The sequence below is a fragment of the Centropristis striata genome, chromosome 17 (assembly GCF_030273125.1).
Source record: "Centropristis striata isolate RG_2023a ecotype Rhode Island chromosome 17, C.striata_1.0, whole genome shotgun sequence".
Taxonomy (NCBI): domain Eukaryota; kingdom Metazoa; phylum Chordata; class Actinopteri; order Perciformes; family Serranidae; genus Centropristis; species Centropristis striata.
The window spans coordinates 27,881,744-27,898,601 of NC_081533.1; the positions used below are offsets into that span (position 1 = coordinate 27,881,744).

At 39.0% G+C, this 16,858-nt stretch overlaps 1 protein-coding gene across 1 annotated transcript in view; it reads right to left on the reverse strand.

Moving 5' to 3' along the window:
• zanl (zonadhesin, like) overlaps nucleotides 1-10,815 on the reverse strand; it is a 43,972-nt gene extending 33,157 nt beyond the window's left edge. The window contains exons 1-19 of the mRNA XM_059354612.1: nucleotides 10,609-10,815; nucleotides 10,181-10,446; nucleotides 9,948-10,032; nucleotides 9,711-9,863; nucleotides 9,349-9,516; nucleotides 9,162-9,259; nucleotides 8,990-9,068; nucleotides 8,194-8,850; nucleotides 7,565-7,758; nucleotides 7,141-7,282; nucleotides 5,578-5,822; nucleotides 4,837-4,985; nucleotides 4,615-4,743; nucleotides 4,234-4,369; nucleotides 3,519-3,660; nucleotides 3,018-3,211; nucleotides 2,735-2,873; nucleotides 1,703-1,819; nucleotides 1,060-1,184 (exon numbers count right to left, since the gene is read on the reverse strand). Coding sequence (XP_059210595.1) covers nucleotides 1,060-1,184; nucleotides 1,703-1,819; nucleotides 2,735-2,873; nucleotides 3,018-3,211; nucleotides 3,519-3,660; nucleotides 4,234-4,369; nucleotides 4,615-4,743; nucleotides 4,837-4,985; nucleotides 5,578-5,822; nucleotides 7,141-7,282; nucleotides 7,565-7,758; nucleotides 8,194-8,850; nucleotides 8,990-9,068; nucleotides 9,162-9,259; nucleotides 9,349-9,516; nucleotides 9,711-9,863; nucleotides 9,948-10,032; nucleotides 10,181-10,446; nucleotides 10,609-10,750 — 3,360 coding nt within the window. The 5' untranslated portion in view covers nucleotides 10,751-10,815. The remainder of the gene's footprint in view (nucleotides 1-1,059; nucleotides 1,185-1,702; nucleotides 1,820-2,734; nucleotides 2,874-3,017; nucleotides 3,212-3,518; nucleotides 3,661-4,233; nucleotides 4,370-4,614; nucleotides 4,744-4,836; nucleotides 4,986-5,577; nucleotides 5,823-7,140; nucleotides 7,283-7,564; nucleotides 7,759-8,193; nucleotides 8,851-8,989; nucleotides 9,069-9,161; nucleotides 9,260-9,348; nucleotides 9,517-9,710; nucleotides 9,864-9,947; nucleotides 10,033-10,180; nucleotides 10,447-10,608) is intronic.
• Nucleotides 10,816-16,858: the final 6,043 nt, after the last annotated feature.

Sequence of the window (16,858 nt, forward strand, 5' to 3'; positions counted from 1 at the left end):
ATCAATGGGATGGCCACGGGATATGACTGTCTTTAACTTGCATTGTAGAGAAATCTGTGTCAGTTTCACAGAAATTTAAGCGATTCCGTGGCTATTCCACGGATTTTGAGTTAAGCGAAATCCGTGGCTATTTCACGGATTTCTGTGAGACCAGGTTCGTCTAATTCTCATGATAGGTTTAAAAAGATCTGGGGACCTTTTATTGAATACATTAGAAAAGATAAACCTCAAACTGGGACCTGAGCGCACTGCTTTCTTATTTTTATTTTATTAAGTAATTATTATTATTATTTTTATATTATATTGTATATAAATATATGTTATATATATTATATATTTTTTCTTGATATGTATCCGGGTTATGAGACTTTGCTGTTCCCCTCTGGCTCGGGCCTCCTGGACTCAATCTCTGGCCCTTTTCATATGAGCGGACAATTGGGGGCATTTTGTTGGACCGACATGTTTTTGTGCACATTTTCTTTTTACGTTAACGAGTAAGTGGTGGCTGGCTGTCTGTTGCTTCTGTTTTGTTTTATCTGTTTGTTTACTTTTATTTTATTTTATTTTTTCTCTGTTGGGTTTTTTCTATGTTTCTTGTACTGTATGTGTCTGTATATATCCAAAACTTTGCATAAATAAAATTTACAAAAAAACAGAAGCTACAGGTACACTGCATATTTCCAATTTCCTTTCAGCTTTTATAAATCTAACATGTGAGTTAAAAACCCAGCACACAGGGATTTACATCCCTGGCTGGATAAGATGACGGAGCATTGACGCTGAGTTTGATCTGTGGGCGGATGAGTACAGGAGACGATGAAGAGTGCGCATGGATTTCTGGGATTATGGCATTAAAAATAGATAAAAGCCAAGAAACAAGGATGAGATCAAATAGAAAGGTGGAGATGGCAAGAACCAGGCTTTGGGTTCTAATTTCACTAAAGAAGATTAAGAAACAGAGAGCGTGACACAGCTGGTGTGAGTGTGGCGCAAACACCTGTTGTCCCAGCTGTCCCACAGCTTGTAAAAGTACAAACAGGTGTAAATGTTCATACTGACCAGTGTCTTCCTGGCTTTCATCAGGGTCACGGTGACTCCGTTCACAGTGACGTAGAGTTTCCTCAGGTAGGAGACACCTTTTACTCCTCTCTCCTCATTCTTCGCCTCCACTGAGAACCAAGGACCTGCACAGGGAGCACATGCACAGTTCACTGTCTGCTGTGGGTTTATGTAAAATGTCCAACATAAGAAAGTTGTGTTTGTCGTGGAAATATGGCTGAGTTAGACTAGACACCATAGGGGTTATCTTTTATTTATCATGTAGTTGCAGTGCCACCTCCTGGTGTGAGAACATAACATTCTGCAGGATCACAAGGCAATCTGTTCATGTGTCTTCTAAATGTGGTTGCATCTGGACAATGCGTTTAGAGCTGTTAGGTCTCAGTCAAATGCTGACCATTTAAGTAAGGAATCAAAAATGAATCTAAATGGCTAATACCATGTCTAAACAGTGTTTTCTGCATGATATATTGCTTAAAAAAGTCATATCAGCACATATCTGACATAGAAACTGATAAGTCTCTGATAGGCCAATACTGGTCCATAATATCGCTTAACACATATACTGATCAGGTTCTACTTTAAACATCTGTTCAGGTGCAATTGAGATAAAATATGTGTAAATGCCCAAGCCTGGTCCTACCGGTGTTGTTCTGGCAGGTTCTGGCCAATGTGTAGGTGCATGTTCCCATGAAAGTGTAGAACTTCTTGTCAAACGTGTTGTAGTGAGGATCTCCGGAAACCACACAGTCCTGGGAGCCTGAGAACATCAGAGTACAACACAGCTGAAGGTATGGGGAATCATCAGTCAATATTGAATGAATCACATTAGGGAGATTTTGTTGCCAACAACAACAACAACAAAAATACTTCTGAATACCCAAATTTCACCCTCCAGTACATCTATTGTGCTCTGAGCTTTATGAGATTGTTACAGAAGTGCAGACATGCTACTGAAAATCACTCACATTTGTAATATCAAACAAACTACTAAACAGCTTAAAAGTTGTGGGAGCACAGGTGAGCAAAGTTATTAGTGCTGTTAGCATGGTAGCTAATCGCCTTTCCCCGAATTTCTAGGCTGGGGGAGGCTATTTTCATTTAAATTGCCATGAACTTCTTTTTAGGGTGTTGTCTATGTTTTCAGTTCATCTGACTCAAAAAATGTTGGTTGTCTAAAAATGTATTGTTCCAGTACATACATTTTTTGATGCATTAGCATCCAAATTATTTATTGTAATTATAGTTAGCTTGAATCACGGATGCACCTTGCTATCCAAGCTAGCTAGCTAGTGATAGTGTCAGCTGATTACCATCTTATCCACCCCCTACTCCTCTACACCTCCACCCTCTTGCACAAATATGGTTACTTCTGGCTAAAAAAAATCCCCAACGTGGCCACCGCCAAAATGTCAAACTTGAAGCCACAAACCAGTGGATGACATCACAGTGGCTACCTCCATATTTTTCAGTCTGTGGTTAGACTAGTGATCAGTATGTACCACAATTTGTTGCTTTTAGTTTTAAATTCATTCATTTTGGACCTAGATATTACGTCATATTCTGTTAAACTGTACCAATGACACTGTTTATTCCATCATGCTGCCACTGTACGTAGACTATGATGTAAACCAGTTCAATTACTTGGCTCGCAGTGTGGTGGGTGTGAACTTACTGGTGGGATAGCAGCCCAGCTCTCCTTCCTGGAGTTTACACTCGTGCATTGGGGGGCATTCAGTGGTTTCACAGGTAACGGATGGAGAATTGCACCTACACTTCTGCTTACAGTCATTCAAATAAAACTCGTCTCCGTGCTGACACACACACACACACACACACACACACACACACACACATTTGAACTGTGTTAACATGAGAAGGCTTACATCATAGGCCATTTCCTCCTTTCCTATGATGGTTTAAAACTAAAGAAACGTAACAAAACCAGTCGACTATACCTCATAATACTGGCCGTTGTATGTGCAGCCACATGAACTCTTCTTGACGCACTTGCCGGCGCTCAGGACGTAGCCAGGGTTACACACACAGCCCTCAGAGCAGGGCCCACTGCAGGAAGGAGGTTTCCCAGTACATGTCTCCTGACAGGGGTCTGCACAGGGCTCATAGTGGCTGTTGGGTTGGCAGCTCAGAGCTAGGAGGAGGATGGGAGGCTGGAGTTAGTGAAAGGGCCAGAGCCTGCATTTATCAAGCGTATCATCAAGAGAAAATGGAGAAAATGGCACCACTTTTATTTTATGTGTAGGCTATAGACAAATCGCTTACCAGGCTTATATGTAAAAATAGCCATATTTAATTACAACTCATATTTAGAAATGTAAATCATTGGCATATATGCAATGTACAACCGCTTTGTTTTACAACATGCCTTCCATATTACCCTCCCTTCTTCCCTCCACCCACAGTTCCTATCCCCATCCATTCTTTCACCCAACACTCACGGCAGAAGGTTTCATTCCTCCAGGGTCCAACGTTAACCCCACGGTCCTGGCACTCATTGACGTAGGCTTCTATGGCTTCACACAGAATGGGCTTGGCTCCATCCAGCTCACACAGGTCAAACACACAGTCCCTGAAGTAATTCTGAACACACACACACACACACACACACACAGAGTTTGCTGAGTTAAAGAACAATTCTTAATTCTGTCTTTTCTAGTGGTGTTTACATACTTTTTTGATAGGGGTGGTCCAAGTGGAGCTCTGATTTTTCACAGACTTATATACAGTACAGGCCAAAAGTTTGGACACACACCTTCTCATTCAATGTGTTTTCTTTATTTCCATGACTATTTACATTGTAGATTCTCACTCAAGGCATCAAAACTATGAATGAAAACATATGGGATTATGTACTTAACAAAAAAGTGTGAAATAACTGAAACCATGTCTTGTATTTTAGATTCCTCAAAGTAGCCACCCTTTGGTTACTAGAATATAAGACATGTTTTCAGTTATTTCACACTTTTTTGTTAAGTACATAATTCCACATGTGTTCATTAATAGTTTCGATGAATCTACAATGTAAATAGTCATGAAAATAAAGGAAACGCATTGAATGAGAAGGTGTGTCCAAACTTTTGGCCTGTACTGTATATATATTATGTAAACTGCATCATATGTATGTGTACTATGTGTGTGTGTGTTGTGACTTACATTTGGGTTGACTTTGGCGTGGCACACAGCGAAAGGACCCTTTTTGTCCAGCAGCATGCCGCAGTATCCAGAGCTCTCATACAGTTCCTGCTCTCCTTCACATTCAGGGATGGTGGTGTTGGGTTTCTTATTACACCTGTCAACACAGACAGCCAGTCAGAGAATCCCTGCATGTGTCAGTTATTGAGTTTTTGTCCTTGTTTTTTTCTTATAATGAAGGGGTGATTTTTAGGTAACCTTTTGTTTAGTATGTCGACTTAATGTATTCAATGTGAAATTTATCAAAAAGGCATTTCAAAATAAATATTCTTAAAAATAAAAGACTACATAATTGTATATGTTAAATAATGGCTTGTTTTTAGAAGTATGTATGCTACTCACTCTGGGTCCGTGTTCCAGCTTTGTCCAAAATCATTGGCATTGGTGGTCAGTGACCCATCTGGTTTACGGAAATCGTCTTTGGAATCTCCATCGTAGTCTCCACACAGTCCACACAGCTTGTTTTTATAACTGTAGATCACAAGCAAATCTATAAGTTAGCAGTTTGTGGCGGTGAGAGCATCAATTCAATTAGAGATGCATTTCTTTTCAGTCTTCACTCACTCTTTGATCACTTTAATATCCATGAAGTGGTTTCCATCATAACGAACAGTCACACCAAAGTCCATGGACACAGTGTAGTGCTTTCCTGATTTAAACACAGAGACACCCAGGGCCGGAGTCACTGGCAGGTTTACATTCGTCCTATTCACCTGTGTGGGGAAAGCAGATGCAAATAACATTAAAGGTTTACTGAGGAAATAGAAACTGTCAATTATTAAGAATTCTCAATGATATATAGATTATATATATTGTCTACTCTGCCTGTTGTCATAATTATCAATACTTCTGACATTTTATTTCTTTGATTGTCTGAATATTCAACTATTTCTTTTTATTTATTTACAAGATTAACACTAACTTTATAACTATGTTATGTCAGAGCTACTTATTTCTGTATTTAATTTATTTATTGTAATGTCTTAACGCTTTTTTCTTGTATGATGCTCAGGATGTTTATTGTGATGTCTCTTACTTCAAATTCTGTCAGGAAATGTTATGTAAAATTATTTAAATGGTTATATAAAAAGTTCAAAAAAAAAAAAAAAGAATTCTTAATGTACATAATGCTACATTCTAAAGCCACAATAACAATAACAATAGTGACTGAAAATTTCCTGCTAAAAACAATTTCTGTCAAGTCATTGCTGAGCAACAGCTCTGCATTGATATGCCAATAGTGTGATTGTTGTCACCCTGCCAAGCTGTCTGTTAGAAGACATGAGTTTCCGTTTCTTTTCTTACCTGCACAGTGCCGCCTTTGAGGATAGAGATCTTCACTGTGCTTACATATACATGTACAGCCTTCAGGTAGGAGATGTCAGGCCTGTTAAAGCGATTTTCATTGTCTGCATGGACCTCAAAGTATGGCAGAGTTGTATCATTGCAGGGTCCGGACATCAAATAGCTGCAGTTGCCCATGAAGTTGTACTTGCGCTTGTCAAAGGTGGTGTAGTGGGGATCTCCGGATGCAATGCATGAGGATGTACCTGAGGCATGGAAAATGAATGTTAACAGTTTGTTTCTTTTTTTAATGGTCGGACCAGTAGTTAAAACAGATTAGAATAAGAACTTCAGTAATTAAACTCCAGTATCTATAGAATACAATACAGCAGAAATGACCTGGAATGAAATAAGTTCAATTTCAAGCGAGATGTATAACTTTTGCTGAACAGCAGCCATCATTGTGAGAGTTAAAGTAAAATGATAATGGTAAAATATATTACAAAAAGTAGCACAAGAAGAGTAATAAAGTCAGCAAACTGTCTCAGTATGGTCAGTTACATGGAAATATGCACATTACTACAGGTGGATGAGTTGAACAAATGGTGGACTTTCACCCAGGAGAACAGGGTTTGTGTCCCGTGTCTAAACCAAAAGTAAATTACTTTTTTAACTTCAGTGTTTTACATAACTTCTGTTTTTTACATAACTTTCGTGGCTCCGAGTTTGTGATGCACGTTTTTTTACTTAACTTTCTTTTTTCACGTAACTTCCCTGGCTTTCTTTTTTACAAACATGAACTGTAAGTGGTGTATGTGTAATGACGTGTTTGCTTCTTTTTAGAATGATCCGCGGTACCGTGAGCCGTGAAAGGCTCATTTTGACAAACGCTCATATGTCGTTATATATAACAGTCAATTCTGTCGTTTGGATTGGAGATCTTGACAGGACACACTCACTACATGACATGCCTCATAAACAGTACCAGTTTGGTTAGGTTTAGGCACCAAAACTACTTAGTAAGGTTGAGGCACAAAAACTATTAGGTTAGGTTCAGGGCCAAGTCTTGGTTAGGTCTAGGAAAAGATCATTGTTTGGATAAAAGTAGGTTATACTGGATGTTTTCTAAGGGGATATTTTAGATAGTAAATGGGGTGTGTCTTGTAGTAAAATGGACAACTTCAGTTAGACGTTTCTCACTTCTGGGGCTGACAACTAAGCTAACGCGGAAGTGTCAAAAACTGCAATTCCTCTACTGACACTTAAGGTTGTCTCCAAAATGAGTCAATCCTCGAATCCATGTTAAAATGCCCAAACCTACAGCAAAAAAAACCAACCTGTTTACAGCCTGGTATTAAAAAAAACCCCTGTTTGGTCTGTAAAGCTAATTCCCCAAGCCTTTGGGTAAGTTCACGGAGACTACGTCCATATTTTATCTTTATGAAGGCAGACTTGGAAGACTGCTTGTGAGTGTGTCTGTTAGGAACTATTTAAAAAACCTTTGCCTTTCGATGTGGTTGGACGACACATTGTTAGAACTAAATCATTCTAGCAATTCCTTGACCTTTTACCAGACATTATTACCTTTAGGATAGCAGCCTGCAACACCATTGACTTCACGACACTCTTCAGTGGGGTCACAAGAGTTATCAACACATTCCAAGGTGTAGTTCCCTGCACAGCGACACAGCTTTGAACAGCCATCTCCAAATATAATCTCGCCAGGCTAAAACAAAATTAAACAAGGGATTAATATTGGCAGAATGTACAGTGTGCCACTCAAATAACATAGTAGATCTTCAATCCTCTAGTTACTGTCTTTTCAATTCAGTTCAATTTTATTTATGGAGCCCTGAAACACAAATCACAGATTTGCCTCAAATAGCTTTACAGACTGTACAGGGTATGACATCATCTGTTCTTTGATCCCCACGATGGACATGGACATGAATCTGGATATTATATAGCAGGACTGTATGCATATGGACATATTAACTGGACATCTCACCTCGTAATAATTATTATGGTCATCAAGACAGCCACATTTCTCTAGTGGCACACAGCGCCGTCCCTTGAAGACAAATCCTGGTTTGCAGAAACAGCCAGTGATACAGGAACCAGAACAGTTGGTGGAAGGTTCCATACAGGTAGGGATACAAGCAGGACCACATTCTATATACTCAGCATTAGGAGGACATGGATCTGTACAATAGAAAGAAAAGAATTTTGTTGATAAAAAATGGATGAAAGCAAATGTAAGAAAGAAAGAAAGAAATTATTGAATGAAGTATCCTTCACTAGTATCCTATATTTGAACCAAACTTTGATAGGGACATGGCATACTTGGTGGCTTAGTTGTTGTTGGTCTCGGAGTTGATGGCTTTGGTGTAGTCGGCCCAGGAGTTGGTGGTTTAGGTGTTGATGGACCGGCAGTTGGTGGTTTAGGTGTGGATGGACCAGCAGTTGGTGGTTTAGGTGTTGATGGACCGACAGTTGGTGGTTTAGGTGTGGATGGACCGGCAGTTGGTGGTTTAGGTGTTGATGGACCGGCTGTTGGTGGTTTAGGTGTGGATGGACCAGCAGTTGGTGGTTTAGGTGTTGATGGACCGGCAGTTGGTGGTTTAGGTGTGGATGGACCGGCAGTTGGTGGTTTAGGTGTTGATGGGCCGGCAGTTGGTGGTTTAGGTGTTGATGGACCGGCAGTTGGTGGTTTAGGTGTGGATGGACCGGCAGTTGGTGGTTTAGGTGTGGATGGACCGGCAGTTGGTGGCTTAGGTGTTGATGGACCGGGAGTTGGTGGTTTAGGTGTGGATGGACCGGCAGTTGGTGGTTTAGGTGTTGATGGACCGGCAGTTGGTGGTTTAGGTGTGGATGGACCGGCAGTTGGTGGTTTAGGTGTTGATGGACCGGCAGTTGGTGGTTTAGGTGTGGATGGACCGGCAGTTGGTGGTTTAGGTGTTGATGGACCGGCAGTTGGTGGTTTAGGTGTGGATGGACCGGCAGTTGGTGGTTTAGGTGTTGATGGACCGGCAGTTGGTGGTTTAGGTGTGGATGGACCGGCAGTTGGTGGTTTAGGTGTGGATGGACCGGCAGTTGGTGGTTTAGGTGTTGATGGACCGGCAGTTGGTGGTTTAGGTGTGGATGGACCAGCAGTTGGTGGTTTAGGTGTGGATGGACCGGCAGTTGGTGGTTTAGGTGTGGATGGACCAGCAGTTGGTGGTTTAGGTGTGGATGGACCGGCAGTTGGTGGTTTAGGTGTTGATGGACCGGCAGTTGGTGGTTTAGGAGTTGTCACTGGTGGTAGAGGAGTTGTTGGCAGTGCTATAATGGAAAAATAGTGTGTTGTCAACACATCTTTCACTGACACATCATACATATTTTTTATGGTGCAGAGTAGCTTAAATTACTTTATCGAACATAGTCAGTTTCTTACCTGTGCATGCCATGACGCACACAGCATCAACAGCAATGTCCGTCTCAGGAGTTTCTCCAAAGGTTCCCACGATCACAAACTGAAAACAAACAAATGTGAAAAGAAGATTATTGTAAACCTAAGCACACATACATATGCACATACATACATACACACAAAATTATATAATTACCTGAATTGCAGCATTTCCCACGTACCGGACCTCTGCAGGCTTCCAGCCCTGACCCTGGTTTCCTCTGACAGTGAAGAGAGCAGGTCCAAGGCTTCCACCTGGTAAATTAAGTAACACGTTCAAGTGAAACAGACACTTTCATGCTCTCTGTGTTCTTGTGTGTACATTATGATAAATTGCAGTCTACCTGTGGTGATGGTGTGGACACTGAGCTCCATGGTGGTGCTGGTGCCGTACAAGTAGTAGTGAAAGGTGAGGTCCAGACATCCAGAGGAAGGGGTCATTACAGGACTTCTAATTTGAGACGTTTCTCCAGGGACAGCCTCAAAAGAGTCCATCAACATGTAGAGGCCCACTACATATAGAAGGGCCAAAATTAACAACTGCCATTTCGATAAAAAATAAACATGTTTATATTGAAGGTTCTGACACTGATTCATGAACCCAGGGTCTGGAGAAGAACAATGTTAACATTAAGCTTGCAAATGGTACATGCGCTGATGCATTTTGTTACCAAATACATGATATGCGAAAAGAAGAACCACTTACAGCCAGGTTTGGAGAAGTCATCATTAGGGCCACTGCCTTCAGTGTCTGTTTGCCCATTCCACTGTTCGAAGCCAAACAAATCAGGATTGTCAGTTTGAGTCGTCCATCCACACAGGTCATCAATAACGTCAAAGTCACAGCCAGACACACAAGCTGTGAAAAAAGACATTTGGACAATCAAAGATAGTGCAGTATTTGTTTTTGTGGTGGTATTTGAGTGTTAGTGTGTAAGCTTACAGGGACATGCTCCTTCAGTGATGACAATGTTGTCCAGGGCTGTATCACTGGACGAACTGAAGCCTCTCTGAGCCTCAAACACAATCTATAGAGACACAGAGCAAACATTATCACCACAAAATACGAAGCGAAAACTTGATACATCAATAAAAATCTCAGTTTCTATTCTCTTACTCTATGATTCCAGTTTGTGATTGTTAAAGCAACATCTACAGTGATCTGCTAATACTCACATTGATGCTCTGGCTGCTGGGTTTGAACACGGTGACAGTACCCTTCAGCCAGGATGGACTCTGGATACCTGTCTTCTTCCAGACCTCGCTTTCACTGCCATGCCTCTTTGACAGAACCCTCAACACATTGTTATTGTCTGCTCCATACATGTAGTATCGAAACTGAACACAGACTTGAGAGGCTGATGACGAGAGAGCAGGGCTCAGCAGACGAACTTTCTGTCCATTAGCCACATTGTCACACTCATGGTAGATATAGAAACCCTCTGCAGGCAGATTGAGACAAAAAAGAAGACTTTTATGTGAAGAGTCACAATTCTGTGTTTCCATCTTAGGAATCTTCATCAACCTCATTTATGGTCTGGTTAAGAATGAGCTTGTTGTATAGAAATTGAACATTTAAAATAGGCCATGCATTCAGGACTGACCTCCATTAGGGTAATCTCCACTTGGGCCGGTGTCAGGTGTTGGGGTTGGACCTTTGTGTCTCGTCCAGTCTCCATTGTCAGTGCTGTCCTGACTGAACTTGCAAAATGGTGCACTGTCCTGGTTAAAGTCACAGGACGCCATCACTACTGCTGGACAAACACAAACACAAACAGACAGACGGGAAGACAAATTAATCGGTTGAGGTCAATTAGGTAAAGAATAGCAATGTAATATAATTTACAACCAATCTGTGGTCATTGTGGTAAACTGTTGTTATTAGAAAGATCTTACATTGAAGGATTCTGAGACAGTCTAAGATACGATAATGAATGGATGACTGCTGTCTGTAATTTAATTTCACTAGAAGACCTTTTTTCAGCCGTTGGTGGTGTCTGAAGTAGCATGCACAGCTTGAACCTCCACCAATCAGAGACAGTCTGCATGTCGCCCTGAGAGGTGAAACCTCTGGCACAAAACATTTGCAAATTTCCTGGTCTGAAATTTTAAACCAATGTGGAAGTTCCTATAACCTGCATTCTTTTGAATGGCCAGCAAGGGGCGACTCCACTGATTGCAAAAAGGAGACTGACCCTAGTTTTTACTATTTATTTATTTATTTATTTATTACCATAATAAACATTTCCTTAATGAGTTTATGATCTTAATCGCTTGTTTCAAGTCTTCTTCAAGACAGCGTGATGTTATTTTTTAAAATCATGGTCCTATTCAGAGTTAAAAAGAAGATAATGCAGAGTGGCTCCTTTGTGATTGAAAAGTCACTACAATGGTGTTCCTTTTTTCCAATGTTTTCAGTTAACGAGAGTTAACTGCAATACCTTGTTAAGGTGTAAGTTGGCTGTTCATTCTGCACCTTGCTAAACAAGCTAGCCAGCTCACTAGCATTAGCTGATAACTTCACGAAACAGAAATCACCATATTTGGATGAGAAGTCATCCAAATCTGCTCACTTCTGGCACCAAAAAACCTAGATGGCAATAGCCAAAATGCCAAACTCAAAGCTTCAAAGCATTTGTGTCCACAAACCAATGGGTGATGTCACAATTGCTACCTCCACTTCTCATATATAGTCTATGGTTGCTGCCTTGTATGTAAACGTATTGCTGTCATGACAACTGAAAGATAGAAACTTTGAAACTAATTGGATTTTGTCAATGTGCTCAAGCGTGGAGAAACCTCAGGCTAGTAATGTTAGCATCTATGCTAGCATAGCCACCACTTCTTCTAACGGAGTGATTTTACAGTGATTTTGATGCTTAGATCGAGGACTGGTATCTCTCTGTAGTGCGCTGCTGTGTGTATGTTTTGGCTGCGTTAACACATCTGCACAGCGTCTCAGTGTTTGTTGGTTATGGATAGTGAAGATAAGAAGCTGTAAAGAGGTAGGTAAAGTCCACATTCATGCCAAGGACAGCGCCATAGAGTCACGTGCTGTGCTACTGTCTCAGCCGTGTGGGAGCATGCCAACCAACCTATACATACTGTATGTTCACATATCACTGATTCAAGATAAAGATTTTATTGCATGATTAAAACCAACCCACCTTCATCTCTTTGTGTTTTCTGCAGGCTGTAAAATAGAGAAAGACACATGAACAGATTTAGATTATTGTTTTTGATGTATAACACTGATATCCAAACATTACCAAGGCTGAATTATCACCTTCACCATAGAGGTTATGCTTTTGGTGTTTGATTTGTTTATTTATTTATTTATTTGTTTGTCAGCTAGAATATGGAAAAATACCGGCTCAATTTTTAGGTGGAAAGGGTGTAGCGTAGCCCGAGGGAGAACCCAATAAATTTTGATGTTGGTTCCAATCACAGGGCAACACACAAATTATTTATTTTAAACTTTTATTAACATTGTGATACAGGCCTCTGAGTGCCATTCTATAACTCTGATAAGATTATGATGATATAAATATAAGATACAAGAATTTCAATATGGCTAAAATGTAAAGTGTAGGTTTATCTAAAGCACTCTTATTTAAAGGGCAGTTAACATTAATACGTATCCAGAAGAGCACCCACAGAGGGCCGAAGGCTAAATGCCCTATTGGAAATGTAAATAAAAGTACCAAATAATTCATGTTTCTAGTTTCCATCCAGTTTCATATAAATCGGGCCAGTGGGCTTTTATAACTCTGCTGATAAACAGACAAACAAACTGAACTAACCCAAAAACATAACATCCTTGGCAGAGGTAATTAAAGATGAAGGAAACAAGTGCAACTATTGAACAATCCTATATGTCAATAGTCCGTCAACAGGAACATGACAAAACCAACATCATGCAGGAGCATGTGAGAGCTGTATAGGACGCGTAAAACTGGACACTGTCACCACCGCCCTCTGTGTAATATGGCATCATATAAAAGCATAATTTAGGACAATAAAGTCCCCATAAACTCACTCTTACTAAAGCACTATCTTTATGGGGATTTAATAGGGATTCACACTGATACCACAGAACAGCAGGTCCCAATTTGAGAGTCTGAGAAAAAAAAGGTAAGATTTTTTAAACACTAAAGATTGAAAAGCTTCAGTTGAATCAACTAGAGAATGAAACAACAATCTAACAACTACCGACTTGAGGACGAGAGAAATGCAGGGCCGCGGGCAGGATTTTAGACATACTCAGGAATGTGGTCGGCACTCTTCTGAATCAGTAATGTGATGATAAATGCAGAGATTTTAATAATTTGCAACAAAATTCATTCTCCGAAATGTTATTATCTCACGATAAACCATTATGACATGCATCATCTCATTTTAAAGGGCGTCCCAGACAAATATGGAGAACAGAACAGTACAATAATAGATCTTAGACTTAACAAATTCAAATTCAAAAGAAAAATGATCTATAAATTAAGGAATACTGATAGCATTATTAAAAGTAAAGGCAATGTCTTGTTCTGAAACATAAATTTCTTTTTAACCATCTTCCTTAGTCATATAAGGATCTGATCAAAGAGAGATCATTGAATATTTTGACGTATCAAAAAAAAAAAATCAATGCGGATTGATTAAATTGAATTAATTACTGACCCTTTTGACAATTGAATTTAGTCATATTTAGAAATATGTTACTTTCCACATGATTGAAAACTGACACTTAATTTTAACGTGTTTGTATAAAAAAAAAAAATCTAAAAAAGAGTGATTAAGCATGATATTTAGGGGCAGTGACTCACCTGTGCTGCTCCTGTCCTCCAGCTCTGCAGCCACACATCCATAAGAGCAGAATTAGAAACTTTAATGTACCCATGGCTAACTGTTGGTTAGCAGAAGAGGAAGACAGAAGGACGGAGCTGAGGACTTTATATAGTGGGACACCATGGTCAGAGGTGCGGGGGGTGAGGGTGGGGGTGATGTGTGGAAACCAGGGTGGATGTGTTGGGTGGGTGGTGTGCATGATGCTTGCTGCTGCATTACTTGATGTTGCAAAATGTGTAAATAAGTAACTGTGATCGATAGGGACAGGGTGTGTTCTCTGGGTGTGTGTGTGTGTGTGTGTGTGTGTGTGTGTTTCTGACCTCTCAGCAGTTCACATGGTGGGTGGGGGTGCCCATCAATAAATAAAAAGAATACTTTGATCACATGGATTCACCTTTTCAGAGAAAAGTACTCTCTTGGATTATCTCATATATATATATATATATATACATATATATATATATATATATATACAGTATAAAGGTTTTCAGAATGTACTCTCTTGGATTATATATATATATATATATATATACACACACACAGTATGTACGTTTTGGCATTTATATATTTGTATGATACAGTAACATTGGATTAGCAAGGTGATTGTAATTGTAAATGAATTTATACTATGTTTTTGACTTTTGATTTATTCATTCATGCCATAATATAATAGTTATAGAAACAGAGATAATATATGTGCAATTTTAGTTTGGCATCTTTACCTTCTTGTATTTTCAGCATCATCATGTTTGTTACACGTTACTTAGACACAGAGAAAATTGTTGTTAAACTTTGTTTTCCATAGCAACCAGGCTGATTTAACTTTCCATGTGCACTTTGAGCAGAGACTCGCTCCATCATCAGTGACGCTCACACTGCTGAGCTTTATCTGTGAAAGTGAGATCTAATCATTGTCTTAAAGGGCTGTGCTGTTTGTTTGCAAGTGTAAGCCCATTTGAAACCATTTACCTTCTGCCTGCAGGATACGACATCAGTCATTGACTGATGTCACCTGTTGTCACCGGCTTAGAGTGTCTTTTTGTACAACAAAATGCTAAACAAGACATTTTTAGGTGACAAAAATGTTACAATTAACTTTTCCTTGAAGTGAAAACACGCTGTGACAGGGTTGAAGACAGAAAATCCAATTGAAAACACGGGAAACACTGTTGCTATACCCTTAAGCATACACTGCTTTATTGTCTATTTTAGTCTAAATGGAACCAAAATTTCCCAAATATTGGTGTTTTGAAGAATATTTGAAACCATAGAGATTGAAACCATAAACTCATTGGGAAAATATTTACTGAGGTAATAAATAGAGTGGGAATCAAGCTCATTTTCTCATAGACTTCTATTAACCTTGACTTTTTTTGCATCCAGGAGAGTCATAATGTAATTTTGGCTAGTTGCAATCCGAGTTAAGTAAAAATACAACTCTATTCTTACTTGTGGAAATGCCAACTGTTGATATCAACAATGTAATTCTAGTGGTAATATTTTTGGCATGACCCAAATTTAATAAAAGTTTGGATGCCATGTAAAATGTAAATTAAAACAGAATGCATAATTAAGAATTCAGATCATATATTATATCATATTGTGTTTGTTAAGATAATTTAGATCTCACATACACTGCTTTATTGTCTATTTTAGTCTAAATGGAACCAAAATTTCCCAAATATTGGTGTTTTGAAGAATATTTGAAACCATAGAGATTGAAACCATAAACTCATTGGGAAAATATTTACCGAGGTAATAAATGGAGTGGGAATCAGGCTCATCTTCTCATAGACTTCTATTAACCTTGACTTTTTTTTGCATCCAGGAGAGTCGCCCCCTGCTGGCCATTAGAAAGAATGCAGGTTTAAGCCATTTCTGCAGTGACCTCACTTTTGCAGATCCGGAGGCTATGTCTGCTTCTTTTATACAGTATATAGTTTTAGTAAACTCAGGAATTTAGCTTTGACAGATTTGATATTTGATTGGTAAATTGATGGCATGTTTGTACTTTTCTGCTTGTGTTTATCCTCTCTGACATAATACTTTCCCTAAGTCAATGTTAAAACACAATTTGTAGCCTGGACATCAGAGAAAAATTGCTTAATTTGCTTCACAGCCATTTGTAGCCACTACAGGCATCCAGTCAAGACACTTGGCTTTTAAATATGAAAATTAAACATATTGGATAGATATATATTTTAGTTGAAAGTTGAAAAACAAACAAACCCTAACTGTGGATAATTATCTTTACGAGGCATGTAGGGTGAGGTTTTTTTTCTGCCAGATTGTCTGGAGCTTCCTCCACCCACACCTTTCCGATGTTGGAGTTTGGGAATACAATGTTTGAGGAGAAATCATTCCGCCAAGCCCTTTTAACATTTAATCAGTACCTGAAAGCAATTGAAGATAACAAGAATTGCTTTTGATTACGCAAAGAGAACATTCCAAGCCATAATGTCATTTTAACTTGTAGCAATTCTTCTAATTCGTCAAAATGTAGAATCTTGATATCAACAATTAACATCTTAGTAGTGGAAATGTCCATTGTAGATATTGTAGATATATCTAACTTAAGAAAACGAGTACATTTGTACCATTGACTTCAATTCAAACTCAAATACAAATCACTATACTCCAACTTTGGCATGTTATTATTTCAAGTTGTCTTATCCATAATGTAATTTTGGCTAGTTGCAATCCGAGTTAATTAAAAATACAACTCTATTCTTACTTGTGGAAATGCCAACTGTTGATATCAACAATGTAATTCTAGTGGTAATGTTTTTGGCATGACCCAAATTTAATAAAAGTTTGGATGCCATGTAAAATGTAAATTAAAACAGAATGCATAATTAAGAATTCAGATAATTGATTATTAACTTAAGTTTTAAGTTTTTCAGTTTTTATTAATTAAATATATTGTGTTTGTTAACTTTTCTATGCATAGTGGCGTAGAAGGAGAAGGCTACAGAAAAGGAGAAAGTAACTGAAGAAGAGGCTACAAGACAA